This window comes from Fomitopsis serialis (assembly GCF_022376445.1).
Source record: "Fomitopsis serialis strain Sig1Antser10 chromosome Unknown B0H18scaffold_7, whole genome shotgun sequence".
Classification (NCBI taxonomy): domain Eukaryota; kingdom Fungi; phylum Basidiomycota; class Agaricomycetes; order Polyporales; family Fomitopsidaceae; genus Fomitopsis; species Fomitopsis serialis.
In genome coordinates, this window is record NW_025954967.1 from 296251 (window position 1) to 320095 (window position 23845).

The 23845-nt window shown below is 53.7% G+C and overlaps 9 protein-coding genes across 9 annotated transcripts; 5 read left to right on the forward strand and 4 right to left on the reverse strand.

Moving 5' to 3' along the window:
* Nucleotides 1–123: 123 nt before the first annotated feature.
* On the reverse strand, nt 124–1942 carry B0H18DRAFT_951800 (uncharacterized protein; the record flags this gene model as incomplete). Its single annotated transcript, XM_048042041.1, has 18 exons — nt 124–179; nt 268–328; nt 386–413; nt 468–527; nt 579–595; nt 734–776; nt 828–843; nt 903–914; nt 978–1002; nt 1055–1172; nt 1221–1246; nt 1299–1316; nt 1386–1395; nt 1453–1514; nt 1574–1610; nt 1665–1678; nt 1735–1813; nt 1878–1942. The coding sequence occupies 18 exons, from the start codon at nt 1940–1942 to the stop codon at nt 124–126; spliced, it is 747 nt and encodes a 248-aa protein (XP_047898074.1).
* Nucleotides 1943–2746: 804 nt separating this feature from the next.
* On the forward strand, nt 2747–5423 carry B0H18DRAFT_1192693 (NAD-dependent aldehyde dehydrogenase; the record flags this gene model as incomplete). The annotated part of the gene is made up of 16 exons (XM_048036053.1): nt 2747–3028; nt 3080–3243; nt 3292–3484; nt 3533–3682; nt 3738–3762; nt 3883–3954; nt 4009–4157; nt 4212–4285; nt 4334–4537; nt 4599–4673; nt 4725–4780; nt 4836–4895; nt 4952–4990; nt 5042–5123; nt 5168–5210; nt 5274–5423. The coding sequence occupies exons 1-16, from the start codon at nt 2984–2986 to the stop codon at nt 5421–5423; spliced, it is 1581 nt and encodes a 526-aa protein (XP_047898075.1). The 5' UTR covers nt 2747–2983.
* Nucleotides 5424–6709: 1286 nt separating this feature from the next.
* B0H18DRAFT_603089 (RBP11-like subunits of RNA polymerase) lies at nt 6710–8035 on the reverse strand. The gene is made up of 7 exons (XM_048038746.1): nt 7954–8035; nt 7737–7837; nt 7629–7655; nt 7204–7253; nt 6972–7138; nt 6785–6902; nt 6710–6712 (listed from the first exon to the last, which is right to left on the reverse strand). The coding sequence occupies exons 1-5, from the start codon at nt 7981–7983 to the stop codon at nt 7008–7010; spliced, it is 339 nt and encodes a 112-aa protein (XP_047898076.1). The 5' UTR covers nt 7984–8035; the 3' UTR covers nt 6710–6712; nt 6785–6902; nt 6972–7007.
* Nucleotides 8036–8097: 62 nt separating this feature from the next.
* On the forward strand, nt 8098–9535 carry B0H18DRAFT_1207976 (uncharacterized protein). Its single transcript, XM_048036243.1, has 2 exons — nt 8098–8789; nt 8846–9535. Exons 1-2 carry the CDS (start codon nt 8392–8394, stop codon nt 9033–9035), a joined length of 588 nt encoding a protein of 195 aa, XP_047898077.1. The 5' UTR covers nt 8098–8391; the 3' UTR covers nt 9036–9535.
* Nucleotides 9536–10420: 885 nt separating this feature from the next.
* Nucleotides 10421–11030, forward strand: B0H18DRAFT_982334 (uncharacterized protein). The gene is made up of 4 exons (XM_048044536.1): nt 10421–10510; nt 10567–10651; nt 10779–10955; nt 11009–11030. Exons 1-3 carry the CDS (start codon nt 10435–10437, stop codon nt 10873–10875), a joined length of 258 nt encoding a protein of 85 aa, XP_047898078.1. The 5' UTR covers nt 10421–10434; the 3' UTR covers nt 10876–10955; nt 11009–11030.
* A 1248-nt stretch (nt 11031–12278) lies between these two features.
* On the forward strand, nt 12279–12762 carry B0H18DRAFT_870206 (uncharacterized protein; the record flags this gene model as incomplete). The annotated part of the gene is made up of 3 exons (XM_048040080.1): nt 12279–12424; nt 12478–12604; nt 12667–12762. The coding sequence occupies 3 exons, from the start codon at nt 12279–12281 to the stop codon at nt 12760–12762; spliced, it is 369 nt and encodes a 122-aa protein (XP_047898079.1).
* Nucleotides 12763–13329: 567 nt separating this feature from the next.
* Nucleotides 13330–16905, reverse strand: B0H18DRAFT_1082942 (WD40-repeat-containing domain protein; the record flags this gene model as incomplete). The annotated part of the gene is made up of 13 exons (XM_048031604.1): nt 13330–13389; nt 13430–13515; nt 13568–13700; nt 13758–14104; nt 14156–14318; nt 14380–14491; nt 14544–14645; nt 14698–14860; nt 15367–15636; nt 15672–16172; nt 16272–16550; nt 16668–16833; nt 16885–16905. The coding sequence occupies 13 exons, from the start codon at nt 16903–16905 to the stop codon at nt 13330–13332; spliced, it is 2403 nt and encodes an 800-aa protein (XP_047898080.1).
* Nucleotides 16906–18160: 1255 nt separating this feature from the next.
* B0H18DRAFT_951805 (uncharacterized protein) lies at nt 18161–18811 on the forward strand (the record flags this gene model as incomplete). Its single annotated transcript, XM_048042042.1, has 2 exons — nt 18161–18540; nt 18664–18811. 2 exons carry the CDS (start codon nt 18161–18163, stop codon nt 18809–18811), a joined length of 528 nt encoding a protein of 175 aa, XP_047898081.1.
* A 2324-nt stretch (nt 18812–21135) lies between these two features.
* Nucleotides 21136–21627, reverse strand: B0H18DRAFT_819413 (uncharacterized protein; the record flags this gene model as incomplete). Its single annotated transcript, XM_048039285.1, has 2 exons — nt 21136–21423; nt 21457–21627. Coding segments are annotated over 2 exons (459 nt in total), but the record flags the coding sequence as incomplete, so codon positions are not given.
* Between the last annotated feature and the right edge of the window lie 2218 nt (nt 21628–23845).

Here is a 23845-nt window from a genome sequence, read left to right on the forward strand (position 1 = left end):
CTGCTAACCTTGGGTAATGTGGATTCACCGTGTCTATAATGTGGTCCATGATTGGTGCCTGACATATCTTCCAAAGCTAAATCTGATACATAACTCCTCTGGTTCCTCAAGGATTCCCTCGCATTAAACCTGTGCATGTCCATATGTCAACAACAACTCCATTCTCTGCACTGATACACCTACATTGCAAACAAAGAATTCACATATGCTATGTAGAAGAGGCCTGTGTCAGTTGATGCATATCATTATAAGATCATTTACACTGACCCTTACTCCCAGGGAAGTGAAATACTGCCCAAACTTGTACAGCATTGGGGAGGGAGATGTACTGTGGACAGACAATGAGATGTGGCATGTCAAATACACAATGCATGTGGAAACATACTGTGATGAATTGAACTGTTTGCAACACCCTTTCAATTTCACAAATCAATAACTATAGTTGAAAGAGTTCATGGACAACATACATGGTCAGGATAGCCCTATTGACAATGTACATGGTGAGCTTTCTTATGAGAGCCCCAGTGCTAAAAAATAGTCATGATGCAGGGATAAATCAGTCATTGTAACCCACTTACCTTCTGAACCCAGTGTTCTGATTTCTCAGGATCAGAGTGAGACACATGGTAATGTATATGTCAGTGACTGATGCCACTATGGTTTGCAAGGCAACATAAGGCTAAGAAACTGTCAGGCAAACTGTGAGACACTTGGGCTATCACAATGCACAAACCTTCATATAATTAAAGGCACCTGGAATTTGGCGATGAATAGATCTGTACACATGATGAGTTTAGAGTATATGACTCATGGAAATCAATACACACCCTAGGTAAACACATACTGATGGATAAAGGCAATAAGACTGAGAGTTCAAGACCAAGTGGTAGCAAGAACCTTACCAAGAGCACCAGCTACCCAAGGCAAACATTCATCAGCTAACAGAGAAAAGATGCACCTGAGCATACATAACTCACCAAATGACAATAAAGCCAGGGAGAGCTAACATGAATTAGTATCCAAATTCAAACTGAACAGGCATAACAATACTCACAGCTGTCAGTGTAAGTGGAATCTTGAATGTCTTCCCTTGGTGGACTGCTCTCCATGAGTTCAACAACAATGAAGAAGTAACATGGGCCATACATCTCCATATGTTAAAAATGTAGTGGCTGGTTCATCCATGAGATTACTTTGATAAACATGACATTGGTACATACCATTGTACAAGCAGCACAGTTATGGCCTATTGCAGGGTGTCGAAGATATACACCAGTTGATCAAGAAACTGTACTTACTGCAAATGCATACTCAGCCTATGTCAATATTAATAATACCCTGTGCTAAGTCTTGTCAATACTTCCAGTCATCAAACTAGAACACACCATGAACACACTACAAGCATGGCACCCATCAGCAATCAAGTAAAGCTGAAGACAGATGTATATGTACTTATCCAAATGGAGCAGAGCTAATGGCTGTCCATGAGACGTGATCGTCTCTCCCCATAGAATCTATGGTACATGCAGTACATCAATACCATATAATGAGGTAGCACTGACGTCGCACTCACACTCAAGGCGAAGATAGTAGTAATCGTATCCAGCAGCCTGGGAGAGCGATTGATGAGGGGACAACCCACGTAGATTCCGTGATGAGCCTACCATAGGGTGGCAACCTATGTGTGATCAGTGTATGTGATGCGTCTTTCGCAGCCCGAAACAATACACGTACCCAACACTTCATGAGCAGGTTGTCATTCCGATACGTCTTGGCGTAGAACAGAACCTGCGAGCAGGTGACGCCAAAGAATCTATATTGGACAAGTCGAGTCTCAATTCAATCGGAGTGATAGGAAACAGTTGAATGCCACGTACACAAGGGAGATCACGATTCCGATATAGTAGCATCCCAGACTTGGATTCAAATCGAGTGCCGACATCACTGAACAGGTGACGGAGACTCACGACGTCAAGGTCACAGATCTGCTCGCCCTGACCTACGGTCTCTTATACCGCGGAACTACGCGTAATTCGAGTACAAGAGTACGTCCGCATTGCAGCGGACTTGGAGCCAGAAGCCCCACAGCCTCCTGGAACGTTGTTGTGCGCGTGAGGATGATCATCCGGGCGCTGTTGGCGAAGCCTTCATGATGAGTTTGTCCGACGACCCCGACTAGAGAACGTATCCGAGGTGACCTATCTATTGTGTTTGAGGATGTTGCTGATACGGAATGGCAGTCGACGCCGGGTGCCCTTGATTCATCTGCACTTCTCTAAAGCTTCGATTGTGGTTTCTGGACGTCTTTTACTAGTAGTAGTACGCGGTCCGTCAGCGCGTCAGCTCGGAGCCAGGCGACTCGCAACTGCCAGTGGAATCAGAGCACTTACACCATGGTGACAAATATCGCTGCGCTAGCTCTCAACATGAGTTTACGCTCCGAAATCAAGGTCACTTGGATTCGTGACGCACCTAATGCGAATGCCCCAGTGAGTGGAAGAGTGGAAGTTGACATCAAGTCGAGCTCGGTCGAACGCCGGGCCTGCACGTCGCAGCGCTGGCGCTCGCAGACTGAGACCCGCGCGGCGATGCTGACCAGATGCGTACACCTTGTTTCGACCTCAGCAACGGTATGATGGAAGCTCTCTCGCGAGCACGTTGGACCGCTCGGTATTCAATATTCAGTACTCAATACCTGCCATTTGCGTGACTCTAGCCACATCAAAAATATGATCCGCGCATGGATGATACCTGCCTGCGAAGCCCCACGACCTCTGCGAGCACCGCCGAGAGCACGCCGCCGACTGAACGTCGCATCAAGCGTGTTGCCTACGCACACAGCAGAAGCGCTGCCTGATGCGATCGACGCCCATGCTCCGCACTTATCAACTTCCTTCGCGGCATGCGTTAGCCCCCACAACCCCGCCGCAGCGGCCGCTCATCGTTCTCTCTGATTCCTTCTTCCACCGTGTAACACCTCACAATGTCCTGTACACTGCAGTACACACCTATTGGAGATATACCCAGAGTACGCAACATTGATCATCATAGTGCTATCGTGACTAACCTTCGTCGTCAGATCCGAAATGAGCTAGGAGCCGTTTTCAACTCGGGAAGGACAAGGTCTATTGCGTACCGCAAGCAGCAGCTCCTGCAGTTATGCTACCTCATTGAGGATAACCAGGAGCGGATACGGCAGGCTATCTCCTCGGACCTTGGAAGGCCGCGAAATGAGACAGATTTGTAAGCTATACTTCTACTCGTAAATTAGGTTTGCTGAAAAACACAAAGCCTCGAGTTGAGCGGGACTCTACTCGAGGTCAAGGACGCCTACGACAATGTCGAGAAATGGTCTGCGCCACAAAAGTCACCGTTCTCTCTCCTATGGTTCTCGTTGTCTCCGGTAACAAGGAAGGAGCCAAAGGGCGTGGTGCTCATCATAAGCCCTTTCAACTACCCTTACTTTCTTACATTGACCCCTTTGGTATGTGCATTCTTCGCTGGCGCGGAGCACACGCTAATTGCCGTGTAGTCGGCTGCGATAGCAGCTGGGAACACAGTGATGCTCAAGCCCTCGGAGTTAACTCCTGCATCAGCCGCCTTGCTCGCTGAGCTTATCCCGAAGTACTTGGACCCCGAGCTGGTCCAGGTTGTCAATGGCGGCGTGCCTGAAACTACAAAGGTACCCGTCACCTGGCGGAAATGATGATATGATCTGAATGACGCGAAATCTGCAGATTCTGGAACTCCGTTTCAACCACAGTTGAGCGTGTTCTATACCAACTGGTGAATGGCGACTGAATCCGTTCATGAATTGGTAGTTCTCTACACAGGCAAGTAAACCTTGTTCATCGGTCATATCCTTCTCTAAACATATCGCAGGCAATGGGCGTGTCGCGAAAATCATCTGTACGGCCGCAGCGCAGCACCTGACGCCAGTCACGCTTGAAGTATGTATGATATCTCGGCTACTGTGACACGGGTTGATCACTGAGAGCATGTTGACAGCTTGGAGGTCTGTTTTTTTACGGTTTCGTGATCTAAATTGCGACGTCGACTTTGATCCAGGAAAGAGCCCGTGTGTGATAGACCCCAAGTGTAATGCCAAAATTGCGGCCAAGCGCATCATGTGGGGCAAGCTTGTTAACTGTGGACAGGTATGTATTCTCCCGTGAACGGACACCTTACAAGGCGCTGAAGGAGACGCGAAGGTGTGCCTGTCTCCCGATTATGTCTTGGTGCCGGAGTCGTTCCAAGACGAATTCGTCGAGGCTCTCCAAAACGCGTGCGTCTCCATTTTCTGTTACACAGCAATGCTCGACGACCGTTGCAGGTACCACGAGCTGCATCCTACTGACCCGAAGACGTCGGGCATGCTAGGCCGCATCGTCAACGAACGCCACGTCGAACGTCTCAAAGGCCTCCTAGACAACACCAACGGCACCATCGTCTTTGGTGGGGAAGTCGACAAAGAGGCCAGATACGTCGCACCGAGTCTCATCAGAGACGTGAAGCGCGATGATTCGCTCATGAGCGAGTGAGTCGGCTGCGGTGATTGTGGTCAGGATCCAATTGACTGACGACGACGTGGTTCATAGGGAGATATTCGGCCCGCTGCTCCCCGTCGTGCCTGTCAAGGACGTCGATGAGGCAATCGCCGTCATAAATAGCATGTGAGCTTTGAGAAAGCCGATCCGATGAGTATAGTACTCACAGTACACCAGGGACGAAGCACTGAATATCTATGTCTTCACGAGCGAGAAGAAGTTCAAGAGCAAAGGTACGAGTGAATGTCGTCTGCGCGAAGCTATCGACTTACTATGCTTTACTATCAGTCATGGATAACACCCGGAGTGGAACGGTATCCGCAAACGACACCATTTTGCACGTCATGGGTTCGTCTCGCATGCATTCAGCCCAATTCAGGATCTTTAGCTCACTCGTCTCGTAGCTAACGATGCACCCTTCGGAGGATTCGGTGCTAGTGGTTGTGAGTATCACAGAGCCTGGTGCATTCAGCGATGAAACTCAGTCAACCTAGACGGCTACTCGACTGGGAAAGCGGCGTTTGACGAATTCACGCACTTCAGGTGCACTGTCGATAACCCCAACTGGTACGACCTGTTCCGCATGTCACCGCTGCAATCGAGACTGACATTTTCTACAGGGTCGAGTATACTGCCATGTCGGCACGGTACACGCCCTACAATGTGAGTCTATTCCGGGTTTAACTGCCAAGAATCGTCAATAACTCTGTATCTGCGGACGGGCAGTCTGCTTCGTTGCAGCGCTTAGTAAAGTTCTTACACCCGCGCCTTCCGCCGCGGAACGGAGGAACGTCAGCCATGACCAAGCTCTGGTACGTGCTCGGGGTGGCCGTCGCCGGAGCGGCATGTACGTCACTGGCTGTCCTGTTCCTCTAGCGGGTGAGTCAGTGTTCTTTCAATCTCAAGTTGTTCCCGGGTCGGTTACACAGTCGAATTGAGTAAAGATCAATGGCTTGCACTTTTGTAAGCTCGACACCTCAGCATGTCCAGTCGCACAGACCACCGTGCACCAGGTTGAGTACGAGCGTTTGTAGTGTGCTATATTGTACTACATAATTACTATGTTCATTACTAACGTAGAAGCTGCTTCCAACGAGTCTCTCAGACGCAACAGCCTGTTGTATCCACGCCGTTATCTGCTTGAAGTAGGGTACATTCGTCCTCCGGCTCCTGTCACACAACTATCACGCACTCGCAGTGCGTCGGGTCTGGCTCGGGTCTGGGTCTCTATTCCCCCCCTCCATATTCTATTTCCGCTGTGCATCGCGTGAACAGTCTGCGCTGTGCCGCTAGTGACGATGCATGTCGACGTCCGCGACATACCGGCGAACATGCACAGGAGTGCTTGAACCTGAGAATCGGGCGAAATGAAGATGCCCGCAAGTTTCCATGAATCATGTATCGGGCCCCGAAAATGGGATGCATGTCAATCGACTGCCGATGCCGGCGTATGGAGTGGCTGGAACACATACTAGTGTATGGCAGGGTCCTGTCTACCAATGGCGACGCGATCAACAAGTCACCTGCGTTGTCCAGCCTGACTTTCTCCGTGTTCGCGTCCGAAGATACGACTTGGAGAGTACAAGGTGGTCTTCGTGTCTCTGCAAACCATCATGAACCAGCAGCCAAGATGGAAGATGGTTGGGAATGCAGTTCACAGAACGAGAATCCGCCTGCTCAGGTCAAGGCGCGGTCCGTTGTCCTATGTATGTAGTAGTCGTCGAGCTCAATCGAGCGTGCTTCGCGTGCGAGTGTGATTGTCCCAGATCTGCGTCCACGGGATTGGATCGCCCGACAAAGAAGAGCAGACTGGGGGAGGATGCACCTCAGCAGGGGATGCGTCCTCTCCGGGGGTTGCGAGAGTGAATCGTGGGCAAGCACGGACCGGGACTGACCTCATCGACAGGAAGAGACCCCTGCTCTATCAACAAGAACGGGTGGTACAGCGTGCAGAGCAACCCCCGCTGAGGGCTACAGATATGTCGTCCATGGTGACGGCAGATAGGACAGCAGCTGACGAGGACCACGATAGCATCGAATGCACGAGTCGAGTATCGCGGAATATCAATGGCCGCACGGGTCGCATTGGGTGAACTCTCCGAAGAAAGCCCGGTAGCTAGCTCGAGGGTGGTATCGCGCCAGTATTGGTCGGGAAGTAAACACAGCTGTAATGGGGTAGTCAAACCATCGCTGTATGAGTACAACGGTCATTGCGTCTCATAACGATGAGAACACACCTATTAGTTGGGCTTGACAGATCAGTCTAGGCGATGTCGTCGATGCCACTGGACTTGATATGCCCGGTTTCGACGGAGTCAGTGTAGCACACTGGGACTGCAATACCCACGCCGTGCGCTTAGTCCAGAGTCAACCGCATGAGATCACTAACGCTACAAGCAGGAACACAGCAGAGTAGACACGAACAGAGATGCCAGAATAGATACGACACGAGCGCAACGCTCAGCTCTTTTCGTCCCACTGCTCATACCGATCTTCCCGGAGGCTCTTTTGGTACGCCTCGTCGATGGTAATGCAGACGTCGTCAAGGTCGGACAGTGCCTGGAGAAGGGCTTCGAGAGAGGAGAGGTTGTCTGGGAGACGGATGGGACGTTCAGACCGCCAAACAACAGCCAAAGGTTGCGAGAACAATACGCACCGTACATCTGGATACGCATGTGGATGTGATTTTCTGAAGGGTGAGGGACGCTGTGAGCAAGTGAGTTAGCGTCCGCGTCGACAAGTCATTCAGGACGAAAGCAGAGAGAAGGGGAAAGTGCTCGCTATGGCGACTGTCTCGAACAATGACTTCGAAGACTCAACGGAGATGGCTCGCACGACCGCTCTTCAAAGCGGGATCGACGCTTGGACGTGACTCAAAGCGTCGCATTAGGTGTGAGATGGGAGGGTCGCGGTGGCTGAGACGCAATCAGGAGCAGTCCTGAAACTGCCGCATTGTTTACGAACAATAGCCATACCCTCGCACAACCGAGTCCTGTGTGCGCCGACTGCCATCCATCACGCTTTGACGGCTCGAAACATGTCTCCAAGATTTGTGCAATGTAACGGAGTGACAATGCTTACCTGTATCCGCAAAATTCGACCTTGGGACTTTTCGTCCGGGATCAAAGCAAGCGCGAGCGGTCAAGTCAGTGCAAATCTCGACGCCGCCAAAGCGCTTGTGAGACGCACTTCTTCATGAGCATCCACCGAAGCGCATTCCCAAGCGTGTGTGACTCGTCATGGATCTGGTACGTCGCCGCCGACAAGTCGGACGCAACCGCAGTCTTGAGCTGAGCGTCCGGGCGAGGAGGGAGTGCCAGAAAAGGAAAATACGAGGCAATGGAAGGGCCACGAGTATCGCAACGACGGTCAACAGAGCACGGAGACCGAGACAATGCAGGCTCACGATTTGGATCTTGGGTGTTGTGTCTGCCATTTCCCCTCGGCGACGAACCGTTCACGGACAAAAGCAGGAAGAACGCGCCCGTGGGAACCAAAGCGAGCGTCTGTTTGGCGGTCAATTTGATCCCGCATTATTCTCCAGTCTCCGCTTGTCCTCATCCCACCTACATCCCGTCTCCTGCGCTCTGAGTGTCGATCGTGAAGGTCAGTAACTATGCGACGTCTGCATCAGTTGCAGCTCTACGGGCCTCCTTGCGACAAAGCCACAGGAGGATCTCTTTACGCAAACAAGGAGATACAAACTCCGACGGCGACACCCCACAGGCGCCCACAACGCGCCTGTGGCTATTGTGCTTGTTTGGGGAGAATGGGAACAAAGGCAGGTGTGGTAAGCGATCTGCATTGAAGGCAGATTTCGGTCGCATGGCTTGGCGACGTGACAATGTCGCTCGAGATACTGCTACAGAGCGAGCTAGCCTATAAAGGCTCCCCCGGCCGTGCCTCCGGTCCCTCCATCCGCACTGCCTCCTGTCCGCTCCAAGAACCGCCCGATACCCCCACACATCTAGACGGATATAAGGCAGGCCTTTGGTACCCCGGTGGTCCATCAAGAATCTCCTTCTTCTTACTTCTCGCTGCACCCTCTCGTGTCGCCTCCGTTAAGTCTCGCACATCACACCGTCCTTCCAACACATCATACCCCTTGTATCAATGGCCAACTTCACGCCGACCCGCGACACCCGCCCTTCTCTGCCTCCGCTGCGCTCCCTCGGGCTTCCATACCCCATTGTGCGCGCAGAGCAGTCTCCTAATGACTCTTACGACTCCGATGACCATCTCGTATGTCCTTCTTCACTCGCATCACGTGAACATACTCTTATGTCGACTTCTCCCAGTCTTCTGAGGCCGTACAGCCCTATTCCACCCGGGCCTGGGCCCGCGGACGCCAGTCCTCAGTCTCTTCCACGACATCATCGTGCACCGCACCGTCACGCTCCGGCTCGCCATCTGACACACGGGCCCTCGCGCCGTCCCCCGAGGGATTTACGCTCTTCCTCACGACGATGGACATGGCGGACGCCCTGATAGTCGTTCCCCAAATCCCACCCGTTCCCCAGCTCCCCAGTCCGCCACCGACGCCGACGTCCACGACTTCGTCCGCGCCGCGCCCGAGCCGGACAATCAAGCCGCTTCTCATCACGGGCCCCCTGGTTCATCACTTCAAGCAGAACCACACGCGCATCTCGCAGGTTGCTCGTATGCACCCGTATCGCTTGGTCCCCAAGATGCCTGGCTCCCGCCGTCCGTCTACATCGCACCCTTCAATCACGACCAGTCGCCCATAGGCATGTCACGGTTGATGTCCGCTCCGAGGCACGACGGATCAATGATTACGACCGTCCCGCCATCCGTCTGAACGTATCATAACGCCGCTGTATCCTTAAATGTAGTCTTACGCTCACTTTCATCGTTATGGGTTATCGTCCTCTGTATCAAGTACAGTACTAGTATGTGGAGTAATTAGGTGTATCATCACACAACGAGGACTATGGTCAATTATTAGCAATCAATGACGTCTACGAACAGCTATTGATCGACGAAAGAGGGCACCGAGAACAATGAGTGATGTGCACTGACACATGCTGAATTGGGAATAAGGACATTCGCGTTCAGCTGCTCCAAGACACTACTCTCATCGATGAAGGTCCGGCGGTGAGGCTGCGCCCAACTCATGGGGAAGGTAAGTCACAGTACAATAGCATATAGCATGCTACCCCTGTGCAACAATGGCAGCGGCGGGAGATGCGAACCATGGAACAACACCCTAGGGGCGTGGCCGGCTCGTTTCTGAGCACACCTGATGCGGCCACCTCGTCAGACCTGAGGTGGTCCTTTTGGCGAAGATCGCCGTGTTCCGCTGGAGTACTCGAGTCGGGAAAGGCGCGCGATAGTTTGAGAGGACACGCAGCCCTGCCCGTCGGTGTCTCTCAAGAATAGTATTATATTCTGAGACTTTTGAAGAGATTCTGCCGGAATCCTGACAAGGGACGTCACAACGTCGGCATTTGGGGGTATTCTGACGGCGAGTCATTTGATCCGCCGGAGAGTAGTCTAAAATTCGGTGTCAGCACAGGAAAAAGGACTAAAGCGAACACCTTCCTTCCTTCCGATGTTGATTAGCCCGTGCTTGCAGAGCCTTCCCTAATTCGAGGATAGTGTCCGGCAGTCGGTTGCTGACCCGAGCAGGCGGTACCTCTATATTGGAGATGAACCGCCAGAAATAGCAAAGCCAAAGGCGACCACGAAAAGTCGCCATACGATAGGCCTGATGATATGTCGAAGTGGTCCTATCCTATTGTAAATGAAGCCGATCATGGGCGTAATGCGCATCTCAGAGAAAACGCGCTTGTTCCGACGTTCGGAAGCGGTGGATCGCATGCAACGTGTATGGAGGATGGCAAACAACAATCGCCCAGCACACGCGATGCACGTTTCGCTTACTCGTGCAAGAGGTGCGGAGGCATGCATGCATGTTCTCCGCGCAGACTCCTCGGAGGTACCTGGCTCGTAACCTTGAGCTAAGTGAGTAGTTCAAAACTTTGGGTGAGGAACGTACCGTGTACGACGCATTTGTCGGATCAGAGAATCCACCACGTAGCTTCGCCTTCAAGTTCTCGTGTGTTCTCCGTAGAAGCAAGTATCTGAGGTTTGATCAGCTTGTTGACGCCTCGTTGATATACGTGAGTCGGCTTCAAGTTCTCGACGATGATGCGGAAAATCCATGAAGTTTGCGAAGAGGTCAATGAAATAGAGCATCGACTCACTAACTTTGGCCAAGACGCGTAGTAATATTCACCCACTTCGAAACGACAGATTGGGCTTGGATTGGACTTCACGGGTAACAGTACTAGTAGTACTGTTATAAGTCATGGCAACCCTCAGGAAACAATGGACTGCTGATCGTCGCAAAGGCCTCTTCACTGTTTTCTATATATGTATTCAAAACTTCCGCATAATTATGAGCAACATTGTATCGGGAGTCAAGGGAATATACATACCTGGTGGATGGAAGGAGTTGACTAGAATGAGTGTAGGCGCTGATGTGTAGCCGCGTTGAACTGCTGTTTCCTTATTTGGAATTACACCGGCTAGAGCGATCAATGGTGGCAAAATTGTGGCTAACTGAACGCATCCTCGTCTCTTTTGTCGCGCTCTTGAGAAGCCCTGTTACTGCAAAGTCAGACGAGGCACTGACGAAGTCTGCGGGGATACCAGTGGCCAATTGAAGTAAGTACAGCCGATCTAGCGGCGCCGGGTGATAACTGACTGCTCTGTTAGCCTAAGTCCGTATACCATGGCTACTGGGGCAGAGTCTCGGTGGAATCGCAAGCAGAATGCGCGACCTCGTAGTAGATGCCAAGCGTCCCTCGAGCCTCTATCTTGTCTGCGAGACCTTGTTAACGCTTTATTTCGAAGGACTAGGAGGTCTTTCAAGTTGGACAACGGACAGTTGGCCTTCGTAGCAGCCTTCCAGTGGCAGTTTGGCAGAGTCCCTTTCAGGAGCACCGAAGCTGCATCATGTGATGGTCAAACGAAACCTTACGATGCATTTGAATTGTCGTCGCTCGCTCTGTCAGCTCTCACGGTGCGTCTTCTGCATGGCGTTGTTCAATGCTACTGGCATACTGCGCATCCTCTGATTACATCCAATGAGGCGTACGATTGCGCTCGCACCTCTTTTGATTTGAGTGTCTCTATATAAATGTTCGTCTCATGTCAAGTTTGTGATGCACCGATAGTTGTCGGAGCAACCGTCAGCCACTGGGCCACCAACACTGCTCCCTTCGGATGCCGGGCGCTGAACTGGAATGTCCATCATTCAATTGATAGGCTTTCCGTCGTGCCCAGCCGATTATTTCCATTACATGACTGGAATAGGCGTATGACATCACGAACGAGCGATCCCAACTGATACATATGATCCAAAGAGGTGTGTCAAAGATGTTAATGTCCGACGAGACGCTCATAATCGCGGACCTAGAACAAGAGTGGACCGAGAGTGGACCAGCACACACGTTATTCGGGTCGCCTTCCGGCTTCTTCAATGCAAATACACATCTTTCTTCGGTGTTTGACGGGCGGAATATGGACGAACCGCCACTTCGGCGGCTCTGGGCAGTAGTCGACGTACCGATATTGACCTCGCTGCTTCCTAACTGTCGAACAGACACAGGCCGTGATGTTGCGCACGAGTTATTCGCGCCTCGTGGTCGCGTTATAAAGGCTTGCGACTGTCCGTCTCATGACATCTTGATACCCAACACTCAGATGTGCAGGCGCCGCGTCGTACGCAGTCTGAGAGCCGTCCTCCATCTCATAGCTCACCCGGCCGATGAACACGAACCGTATTGGTTTTTGCACAAGCAACTGGAAAAAGAGGGCATAATTGTGGAGAGCATAGTCCCATCTAAAGAGTGCGTGCTACGTCTTACTTCCCTTGTGGCGGCTCAAACCGCGATTTGTCAAGACGCCCCAACCTTTATTTCCACTTTGCATGTCCTCAACGAGGACTATTCGTCATTTCCTTGTATTACGATGGCTGTGAGAAGGCCATCTTGGAGTCGCGCATCACCAGGAACGACCTCATGGAGATGGTGCGCACCGTTTTGTCTGGGTCATGTTTTACGTCCCTGACTGGATCGCGATTGACTTCCAGCTAGGAGAAAACAGACACATCCTCGACCTGAGTTATGTTCAACTCAACATACCGAGGATGTATGGATTTCTCGATAAGATCTTCTCCGAAACATGAAGACATTTACAATGCAGCTTCAACATGATACCCAAGCGCCACAGAGCATGTGGATGCACTGTACTCATTCGTATTCGATATCCAACGCTTAGCAATCATGACCGTATGTGAGGTAGCTGGACTCATGCGGTGGTCGCCCTGGAGCTGTTGAGTCGGCGTATATAGTACGCTGGCGTGGCGGACGCGATGTCCCCTGCCAGTAGGGACGAGTGTTGCTGTTACACTTATACCTGATTGTTGTCATGGGCATGCATGATACATAGATACATACGACAACATGAACTGTTCTACTTTTCAATCGCATCCGTCAAAATGTACGTACGTATCACGTATGTAGGTAGCATCGCTGACTCGCCGGGGACGCGCGTACGGCCAGCCACAGCGGCAGCGCAGCGACCCCCTAGAGAAAGCATATCGGCCAGGATCAGCATGAAAGGGAAAAAGAGACTACAATAATAGGTACGAGCAAGAATTCACAGGTGGTAGATACAACGTTGACGCGTAGCAAATCGTGAGCGCGAGAGTAGACAAGAACATCAGAAGCGATCCGACAATGGTACCCAAAGCTTAGATATAACGATGAGAAGTAAAGGATTTGTCGTGTCCGTTATAGCGCGGTGTAACTCCCTGTAGACCAAAGGATCAGTGGAAAGTAACGTGGCCGAACAAAGATGTACAGACATATTCTTGCTTGCCAATCGCCACTGCCCGTTGCCAGGACACTACCTGCTGGGCTGAGATCGATGGAAATTACTGCGACCAGAATGTGAGTAATCATCAGAAGCAAGGGAGCAATCAAACACACCAGAGTTCTTATGGCCCTGCAGCATGCAATGGGCCGTCGCAGTCTTCGCATCCCAAAATTGCACCCCGCGGTCCTTCGAACCCGACACTACCCACTGTCCATCATGCGAGACCGCAACAGAAAGCACATAATCCTGTGTCAGAAGTCACAATCAGCTTCCCAGAACTCGACCCATGGAACGCAGCCGCACTTTATGCCCCGTGAAGTTCATCGTGCACAAGCTCCCCTTCTCTCCGCCCTCTTTAACGCCGTTCTTACCCGGGGTAAGAGCGCCCGCCGGGCCCCGCAAGATCGGACGGAGATCCCAGTATTTGAGGGTCTTGTCGAGGCTGCCACTGACAAGGCCCTTGCCATCGGGTGTGAAGGCAACGCTGTACACGCTGTCGCGGTGGCCCTTGAGGCGCTCGACGAGCGCGCCCGTTGCGACGTCCCAGATTCGCACGATCGTGTCGAGCGAGCCCGCGGCGACCAGGCGGCCGTCCGGAGAGATGCATACTGAGGTGACGCCTGCATCGACTGTGTCTTCGTTGATGGACACTAGCAACTCTCGTCAGCATGTGTCTGTTCGTACTGTTGATGTTGGCTTACAAATTTTGCAGGGAGTCCGCTCCGTCATGTCCCATATCCGTGCGGTTTTATCGCCAGACCCAGAGACGATGAGTCGTCCGTCCTTGGAGAAGTCCAACGAGTAGATCTCCTGCTGATGGCCGTCGAAGACGTTGCGTATCCGTTTGGTGGCGATGTCCCAGATCTAGATCGAAGATGAGTCAGTCCCCTTGTACGCAAGAACACTTGTGTCCAGAAGTGCTCACCCTAATCTGTTTATCTTCCGCACCCGTGGCGAGCAACTTGCCATCAGGACTGAAGCACACGCTGCGAATGTACAGATCACCCGTCTTGCTGGCCTGCTCGTCGACGAGAACACTGGCGCCAAAATTCAACGGGGCTGTCCTGAGGATTGGATATTGGTGCTCACCATGTTTTGAGGCCCGTCTTCGTGTCGTAAATCTGTGCGGTCCGATTGCATCCCGTAGCAAGGAACTTTCCGTCTGCTGAGAAGCGGACACAGCATACAACGCTGTGGGAGAATGTTCAATAATGTACAAGGCACCATCACACGGTAAGCTTGCCTCTCGTGCATCAGTGTGTGCTGGAGACTGACGTCCAGTGCCCGTTTCTTGCCCTCCTTGCCCGCGTTGGCGTTAAAGATAGCGAACCAATCGGTGCCTTCCTTCTTGAGATCGGCGGGGACGGCCATCGGATCCATGCTCAAATCAACCTGCATCGATGCGGCTCCACTATCGGGGTTGGCGTTGTTCGGCGGTGGCGCGGTGGTGGGCGGCATCGTCGGCGTGTGGGGGAAGGGTGGGTTACCTGCAGACGAAGTGTTCCGTGAGTAATATGGTTCTGTTCGACGCTTCGAGCGCTGGAGTGGTCAAGAAGAGATAGGAAAGCAAAGAGAAGTCCGCATTGCTGCTGGTGCCGCACGACTAAATAGTACACTCGGCGCTCTACGCGAGTACACCAGAATTAGAGGCAAGATTCCGCGTGGAGGTGGCCCGGCGACCCAGCGTGCATTGTATACAGGACTGATCACTTACCCCCGCCGTTCACCCCCGGCTCCGGTCCCGATCCCTGACTGCCCGGCCCTGTTGCCTGGTTTAGCCCTTCCCTCCCCGTGCCCGGACCAGTCCCAGGCTGAGCGCCTTGTCCCTGCGGACCTACGCCAGGCCCCCCCTGCTGGCCTGGATACGGCGGCGGAGGCAGTGATACACCTCCCAGACCCATGCCGCCCGCACCGGGCGCTGGGGGAAGCTTCGGCGTGGCACCAGTGTTCGCGTTGCTTGCTCCTGGATCTCGGCCGTTGACGCTCGCGTTCATGCCGTTTTGGCTGTTTGGCCCAGGGGGGTTGGGATTCGCGGAGGTCGGCGTGGCGAGTGGGTTAACGTTTGGGCCGGACCCCGGCGTCGACTGAGGGCCCGAGGGAGGAACAGCAGGGCCGAGGGAGATACTCTGGTGCGAATGCGGTGGGTGCGCGCTCGGGTGGTTCATGGAGGGCGAGAAGGGATCTTCGCGGTGGGAGTTTGAGCCAAGGCGGGCGTACGGGAAGGCCAGGTCACGTGGACGAGCAGCAAGGCGGGCGTGCACAAGGAGAGAACGAACGAAACATGAATATCTCGAGTGCTCGGCAGAGAGAGGAGAAAGGAGGAGCGGGAAAGTGGCTTACCTCCGCGATCGTTCTTCACACGTTGTTCTGTCTTGACGCGCTTCACGTCCCTTGAGTCGCGTTCGACTCGCTCTCGATCGCGCTCCCGCTCCCTCTCCCGCTCCATCCTGTCTCGCTCTATCCGCTCGCGTTCGTTCATCATGCCTCGATCTCTGTCATTGAGCACAATCCCTCCTCGCTCGCGTTCCCTGTCTTGTCGTCCATAAAATGGGTCGTACACGCCACCGCCACCACCGGGGCCCGCGCCCATACCCAGCCCGACAGGGGTGAGCGGCAAGCCCTCGCCTGCACCCTGGACTGCGCTGGGTCGCCCCATGCCCAAGCCGTCACGCCCCATGGCATCGCCTCTGATAGGCATGCCCGACGCAGGACCGGGCCCTGCCATGCGAACGTCGCCGTCGCGATCGCGCTCACGCTCTCTTTCCCGCTCTCGCTCGCGCATGATGTTTTCGCGTTCGCGAAGCAAGTCGCGCTCACGATCGCGATCGCGAGAAGGTTCGCCACGCATGGAGGGTTCGCTACGGAGAGGGGGTTCTCCGCGGAGGGGAGGTTCGCCGCGCAGCGCGGGGTCACGATCGCGTCCGAGAGAGGCCAGCCCGAGGACTTCACGTTCACGACCCTGGGAGCGTAGGGCATGGAGCTCGCCACGAAGTGCTGCAATTTCTTGTTCGTACTGAACGCGGATCTTGCTGTGCTGAGCTTCGAGCTCGTAGAGCGACTGCCGAATGATGTTGAGTTCGTTCACTTGGCCATTGACTGAACGAATGCAGCGCATTGCATTGCGAAACATGGCGGGTGCATAGACAAAAAGAAGGATTTGCGGGAGGCGATGGGTGAATAATTGAGTTGGGTGGCTCAATGGTTGTAACGCACCTTTGCTGTCCAAGTCGTCCCTCTGACCCCGCAGGTGACCGAGTTCGTGCGCCACTGCATCAAACTCCTGCTTGATGGTGTCGAAGCACTCGTTGAGCTTGACATGGCTGTGTTGGAGGCCCGAGGGGCCCTGGGTGGCAGCACCTGTGGGTTGGAGGTGCTTGTGCTGGGAGACGGGGTCAGCGTATGGACGGGCGACGGACGAGGGGGGACGGACGTTGTATATGGAGGAGGACATGGGCCGAGGGGGGGCGGTGGTGGTTGGGGAAGAAGGAAGCGAGGTGTTAGCGCCTCCGGAGATGGCTTAAGGGCCCTGTCCGCCGTCCGCCCCGTCCCTGGCACCAGACACGTGGCCCCCCGATCCCATCCCACCGGGATCACACCCATCTCAGATCCCGCCGGCTTCTCCAGATCTCGCGATGACGCGCGCAGCCCCGGCCGCGACCGCACTCAGACGCCCGCCACAGACGCCGACCCGAGCTGTGTTCAACGCCGGGCGTCTGTCGCCCTCGCAGCGCACTCACGACACACGGCCCGTGCACTCTCCAGCAGCTTCCCTCTGGCACGAGCCGCCCTCGCCCCGCTGCGCTCCGCCCCGCAATGAGCCTCTTCGCCCTTCGCGTGCGAACGGTGGACGCCGCCTTCCCTCTTCTGTCCCGCACATCGCCACGGGGCTGCAGCCTCCTGGCCACTCAGAGTTTGATCACCCGCGGCCCTCTTCTTATCGCGACTCACGCACCCAGCCTCGCCCTCCACAGGGGCTTCTCCCGAAAGAGTAGCGAAGCTAGTGTGCCCTATTCTGGGCATTCTGCATGTCGTGCCCACGGTCATGACACCAGACGCCGAATATGCTTTGACCAGCACGCAAGCACGCCCGCATCTGCGGTCCTCCCATGCCTAATCATACCGACATCGTGATTTTGTCAGCCTTGTCCCCCGCCAGAAGCGCCAGGTGCTTCTTGACTTCGCGCATCGCCATCTCCTTTTGGTGAGTAGTCAAACAAGGCATGCACACGGCGCCCTTGGGGCAAGGGTCTAGACAGCATGTACGTACACTGTGTATCCGCCGCCGGTCGAAAGGCGACCGGTATTGATACCTAATTCGACTTTGTACCTGTAATCGTACGAATTTGGCTGGGTTACTTTGAGCGGTCGAAACTTCGACCGGCAGATTCCGACCGCTTTCAGGTCTTCCTTCGACCGCACGCAGACGCTCGTCGCGACCTCCTCCTTTCGACCGTTTATGGATCGGCGGCCTCCCCAACCTCCTTCCTTTTTGGGAAATCTCGATCGCTCACCTAATCGAGCCTTATCCGGTATCGCTCGCTCGCGCATCGTTCACCTAGATCTCTTTGGCCACAGCGTGCCACCTCTGTTCGATGTTCGCTTTGACTGCAGGGCCACACTGTGGCGTCAAAGTCCGAAGGTGTACAATAAATATATTTCATTTGAGATGACTCCCTACAACACTCCCTCACCCCTCCGAGTTGACCATGCCTCGAAAGCCACCAACGTTCCGAGTCCGATTCACGACGGATGCGAACCATGACGCGCATCCCAACGAAGCACCTAGCGGCAGCAAATCAGTGAGTGCGAAAAGCTCAGCGGCATCAGTACCTCTCGAGAAGCTAGTCTTGTCGAGCGAGCAGCGCACCGCAGTCGAGAACCTCTACAACAACCCGACGGATGCCAATCATGATGTGCCAGCATTGCTCGATCAGTTCTTCACCACGGATTCTGGGAGCCAAGAGCAAGCACAGTCCCTTCTTTTGAAGTGGCAGCTTGATATTGGGGCACTCGAGAGTATTGGAACATGTTGGGCACAGCAATGGAGCCGGAAGACTGGGAAGTCACGAAGAGTCCTATTGCAGTGGTGAGTTTCATCTGCAAAGTGCCTTTTGCTGCGATAGCACATGCGGAGCTACACAGAGTTCTATAGAGCTGTAGATCTATAGACAGACTGGTAGCTTCGTGATCGCTCCGTAGCCCTCTGTAGCCACACACATGCTCCACAAGTCCATTGTCCCGGCATGCCTCAGACTTGCACGCTTGACCGTTTTTCCGGCTTCGCGAGGCTGTCGCCGCTCGGGACAGTCTGGTCTGCAGTGACTCAGATCGATTCAAGGACATTGTATGATTTGTAACAGTACATGCAAATACTACGATTCATTGATACAACCAAAATGTCCTAAGCGGAACATACAGAAGCTGTGCATGTCGTAGTACGGACTATAATAAAATGTCTTACATACGTCCGTCACATTGTCCACTGTCCATCGTCTATCCATTGTTCTCCCAAATGCCGGCCAAAGATGACAATTGTGCACAATCCGGTCGACGGTTATGACTTCGCCATACGGCCGATGCTGTCGCGTGGAAGGCGTAATGGTATACAAGCCAGAGTTCGCGTCAAACCTATAGAACGGCGTCATCCATTCGACATACGCCAATGGATGGTGCACTGGCCATCGGACAGGGTAGTGGTCCGGCAGCGTGAAGATCGCGCGGACATGTGCCACGCGGAGCCCTGTTCGTCACGGTGGACGCTCAGGCTGCCATTACAACTCGTCAATGGACAAGTACTCACCTTCCAGTGCACTCCCAGTCGTCCTCTCGTTCACCTCGCCAGTGCGGATTAACGCAAAATCCATCCTCGCTGCCTTCCCGGGAAGACGACCTTGAGGGGGGACCGGCGGGCTCGCACGAATCGTATTGTTGAGATTGCGAGAACTTGCGGCAGCAATCTCTGGTAGATATGTTCACAACTGGGAATAGATACCGAACCCATCGAACAGACGGGGAGTGAAGGTGAGGCTATGCGTGCGCATGAAGGACGTGACCGCAGTGAGGAACTGAGGCGCGTGGTGGTCGTTCATGATGGTCTCCGCTGTAGCTATCCGGGGTCGTTTGACAGGCATTTTGTACCTGACAGTCTCGCGTCTCAAGCTCGACTCGGGGATGCCATTCGCCGTCGCAAGACTTTCACTAGATGTTGCTGCCGGTGCCGCTCTTGTTGGTGCGTGAACAACGTGGATTGTGTTCAGATCATCATCCGCAAGCTGAGATGCGGGCCATGTGGCGGCACTGCCAGTGAGTGGCGTTACAGAACTGCCCGTGCTTGGCTGAACAGAGGGGTGCAGACGGCTTTGGCACCAAGCAACGTATCGCGCGAACCGATCCACGGCCTCCTGGCGTCGGAGCCAGGTGACCATTTGCGAGACATAATCTTTGTGATTACTTGCACGGTAAGCATCTTTCGCGTAGTCGATATGCAGACGCTCTGGTGATTCAGTATTGAACCCATCCGCACTGCCGAACTTCAGGATCATGTCAGCGTAGTGGTCGATTGCATGCAGTTTTGGGATATTGAAGTGATCTAGGGTATGCGCACCAAGCTCGATGAAGACTTGCTTATGCTCGTGGAAGTCATCAAGACTCTGTCGGAGCAATCCCAGGGTCTCGGTTGTGTGCGATTGGAGAGATGCAAGGTAGATGAAATCCAGGACTGCACGGACTGCACTGATAACCTTCACCTCAGCGCAACCCATGAGAACCCCGAGGAAGACCTTTTCCATCTCTTTGTGCTCGCGTCCGGTCCATTGCGAGACTGTCGATATCCTGTTCGCGAAATGACAAAGCCCTGGAGCGTCACTCATTGCCCGGAACCGCGCATCGAGCTCGTCCTCCCCAACAATTGCAGTGCACCACTTCACAACGTGGTCCTTGAAGACGCCCTTGTGCACTTGGTGTAGGAGGTCCGGCGTGAACCACTCGAAGACGTTGGAATGGGGGAGGTCAGCCCAGAAGGGGGGATAGATTGGACGTAGGCCGAGGTCCTTGAAGCGTGCTTGCGCGTCGTCGGTGAGTGTAGAGTTGTCCTGCGCCTTTAGAAGAGAGAGTGATTCCTTTGGATCGCGCGCTGGCCAGGTCATGTGTTCTCCGCGACGATTCGGAGGTACTTGACACATCGGGCAACAATTCTCCATGTTGCAGCCCACAAGACACTGTTTGGGGTAATCCGCGACGTACGCCGCCACAATAGGGTAAATGGACCGCCGCTGACGATCAGCACATGTCATGGTGACGCCGGTACGTCCAGCTTGTACAATGGACTCAAGGATCTTCCTCATGCAGTAGTGAAAGAGGCGGTACTTCGCTGCAGGACGTGACTTGTCGGTGAAGCAGTCGAGTTTCGCAACGGGGAGATATCCGATGAGAACCGTGGCATGGGAGGTAACTTCGCGGCGGACGTCCTTCGCGATGTTTCCGATGGTTAGGTATACCGGCCATGCACTCTTGTCACCCCGAAACTGAGAGAGCTTCGTTTTATCTGACGACAGGACCACGGGTGCAATGGTTGCGCCCGGCGGCAAAAGGCTCTATCAATAGCAATGAGCTCTGAGTGGCTGCAAGAGCTCGCGCGGATTGCCAAACTGACCTGTAGGTTCCACCACCAGTCCGCATTCCACATCTCGCTGACGACCCTTGATTTCCCGTCTTTATCCACGAAGTGTTGCTCAGGTGCGTATCTTATTGCGTCGCGAAAGGCAGGATTGCCAATCAGTTCGCGGATGCATTCGAGAGGGTTCCGGAACCACAGTTCTAACTTCTCCGTCATAGTCTGGCCATCAAGATCCTTAATATCCCCAGTAAGCTCAACAAGCTCACACTGCCAGTCAACGCCGCCTGGGAGGGAGTCGACATGCCGAAGTAGGCTGTCTTTGTTGTGATAGGCAGGATGCACACGGTTCTGGATCTGTCAATAGGTAAGCTGATACTCCATGTGGACATCGGAGGGTGTACGCACGATAGGGAGCTTGAGAAAGTTTTCAGCTTGTGTATGCCCGATGTTCTTGATGAGCCACTTTGCTAACTCCCACTCTTCCTCGTCCGCGAAAGGTCCATAGATCTCGGACCCATGAAGGATCTGGTCGTCGCGGATGCGCTCGAACTGCGTCTTCGACTCGCCAAACGACCAGCCGGCGTACTGGCGATCCGGAAGTGCTTGCGAGTAGTGAGCTGAGGGGAAAAGGTGAGCCTCTGAAGTATCATCGTCTGGGACATCCTCAACGGTTGTGCACCGCGATTGGGATGGAGATGGAGCCGTCGCATCTTGGTCAAACGCGGCATGCTGCAGGTCCTCCGGGTCCTGCGTTGTATCTGTGCTGGCTACACCAGGTCCAGATGGTGCGGTGTGTGTCGTACATGGCGTCTCGATGGCGACACTGTCAGCGTCAGATTGGGGGTCATGGGAATCCAGCGGTGGTTCTGGTGGGACGTGCTTTTCTCGACGACGACGGTGTTCCGCTCGCATCTCCTCGATGGCTGCGTTGCGTTTGCGCTTGCATCCTGTCGCCAATGACTGGGTTTGATGCCTTGCTACAGCACCTTGACCTCGAAACCACCCTTTGCAGTACTGACAGACAGCCATAGATAACAAGCAAGATTTAGCGGCACTGGACAAGTTCTGTGACAGGGTACTAGCATGGACTCAGACTTCCATCAGGAAAAACGACTTTGTCTTGGGCGTCATGCCAAGACACCGCACAATCTTTCAAGGCACAAACACCACATAACCAACTTGAGTGGCTCACAAGTCAGTCAAAAGACCGTCAAGGCTCAAAAGCGTGGGTATGTCTCTTCTCTGACTTGAATTCTGGTCGCTGATACAGCAGTTACCTTTAGCCTGAGACCATTATACTCAAAAGCCCTCACGCATACTTGTGGGCTTTTCACAAGTATAACTCATACAGCACACTCTGTTCAGGTCGTACAATGTATTATGTTGTAGATACAATGTCTACGTAGCTCATGTACCTAGGTTGTACAGGGTGTACAATTCGGAGAGCCTGAGAGCACTCGGTGACGGTTGGATAGGAGCCGCTGAGGTTGGAAGAGCTGGGGGTAAGAGTGAGTGTTGATCTTGGGTCGAATATGCTGAGCAACAAGCTCGACGTACACGACGGTGATGCTTCGAGGATAGGTGTGGACGAGCCTGTAGCGTCGTCAGAACAATGGCGGTCGTGGGTGCGATCGAGTCGGTCGACGTAGTCATCTCGGAGCACGTCAATGACAACGGCATGGCGGGCATTGAGCTCGTCATGCCAGTGTACGGTGAGCGAAGAGCTCGCCGTACTCAACGAGGATGTCTTGACAGTAGATGTTGTCATGGGGGCTGTCGAACGTGAATGCACACTGATCGCGTAGCAGGGCATGATCTCAGACGTGGAGGTCATATCATATATGCTGAGTGAGGGGCTCAGCGTAGGCGACGGTCTTGTCTTGACGGTGGAAACGGACGCATTGGTCGTGTTTGAGCGTACCGAGACTGCGTCACTAGGCGTAGCATTGACGGTGGGATCTGCCCTCCTGTACATCCAGCACATCACTCGGCCTACCCAGTGCCCGAGGTTCAGACACTGCAATAGGCACGTCGGTTCGTGCGTTGCGCATGGTATGCAGTGCACCAGTGGGCAGCACGTCGAGCCTCCAGCTCGGCATATTTCCGCTTGGAACGTGTGTGCTATAGAGAGATGAGACGCACCGGTCATGCTTGCACGCCAGACACGCCATGCGTCGTGACGGCATAGAGCTCGTTAGCCAGGCCATCACATAGGTTCAGCACCTCGCGTTCGCGTGCATCTCGATAATCAACTGCGTGTACGTCGAGCGGCGGGCTAGACGTGGTGTAAAAATGGGACAATCAAGAGGAGCTAAGCAGCTCGCCGGATGCGTCGCCTGGTGAGATAACGACAGCGGGCACAGTGGCCGCACTGCTAGCGAGGTCCATGGCCCTGTCTAGTGTTTGAAAGTCCAGTCCATGGACTGGAAAAAGACTGGGACTGAACTGGGACTGGCCTTAGAAAGACTGGACTGGACTGGTCAAAGTAGGACTGGTCCTACCCAGTCCAGTTGCAGTCTTCCAGGGTTGGGCAAATTGGAGGGACTGGTCAAAAGACTGGTTGCAACCAGTTGCGACTGGTCTTTGGCCACCCCCCTAATATGCTGGTGTACATGGCCAAATGGGATGTTTTTGGGGTCATAAATAGCAGTAATACATAGGATAGGCACCAGATGGTGGACATATGGATGATGTGACCTATTTAGGCAACATGTATCATCTGTCTATGCACCTCTACCTATGCCTAATATGGTAGGTATACCTGTCTCACCCTTAC

What these genes read in the sequence shown, in the direction of transcription:
- B0H18DRAFT_603089 (XM_048038746.1), bottom strand. Translation starts at nt 7,983, where the DNA reads ATGGCAGACACAACACCCAAGATCCAAATC. An exon ending in CAACACCCAAGATCCAAATC is followed by an intron (nt 7,838 to 7,953) that starts GTGAGCCTGCAT and finishes CCGGACGCTCAG; the next exon opens with CTCAAGACTGCGGTTGCGTC. An exon ending in CGGTGGATGCTCATGAAGAA is followed by an intron (nt 7,656 to 7,736) that starts GTGCGTCTCACA and finishes CCGGACGAAAAG; the next exon opens with TCCCAAGGTCGAATTTTGCG.
- B0H18DRAFT_1207976 (XM_048036243.1), top strand. Translation starts at nt 8,392, where the DNA reads ATGTCGCTCGAGATACTGCTACAGAGCGAGCTAGCCTATAAAGGCTCC. An exon ending in ACGACTCCGATGACCATCTC is followed by an intron (nt 8,790 to 8,845) that starts GTATGTCCTTCT and finishes GACTTCTCCCAG; the next exon opens with TCTTCTGAGGCCGTACAGCC.
- B0H18DRAFT_982334 (XM_048044536.1), top strand. Translation starts at nt 10,435, where the DNA reads ATGCACGTTTCGCTTACTCGTGCAAGAGGTGCGGAGGCATGCATGCAT. An exon ending in CGCAGACTCCTCGGAGGTAC is followed by an intron (nt 10,511 to 10,566) that starts CTGGCTCGTAAC and finishes TGAGGAACGTAC; the next exon opens with CGTGTACGACGCATTTGTCG. An exon ending in TTCTCCGTAGAAGCAAGTAT is followed by an intron (nt 10,652 to 10,778) that starts CTGAGGTTTGAT and finishes CGACTCACTAAC; the next exon opens with TTTGGCCAAGACGCGTAGTA.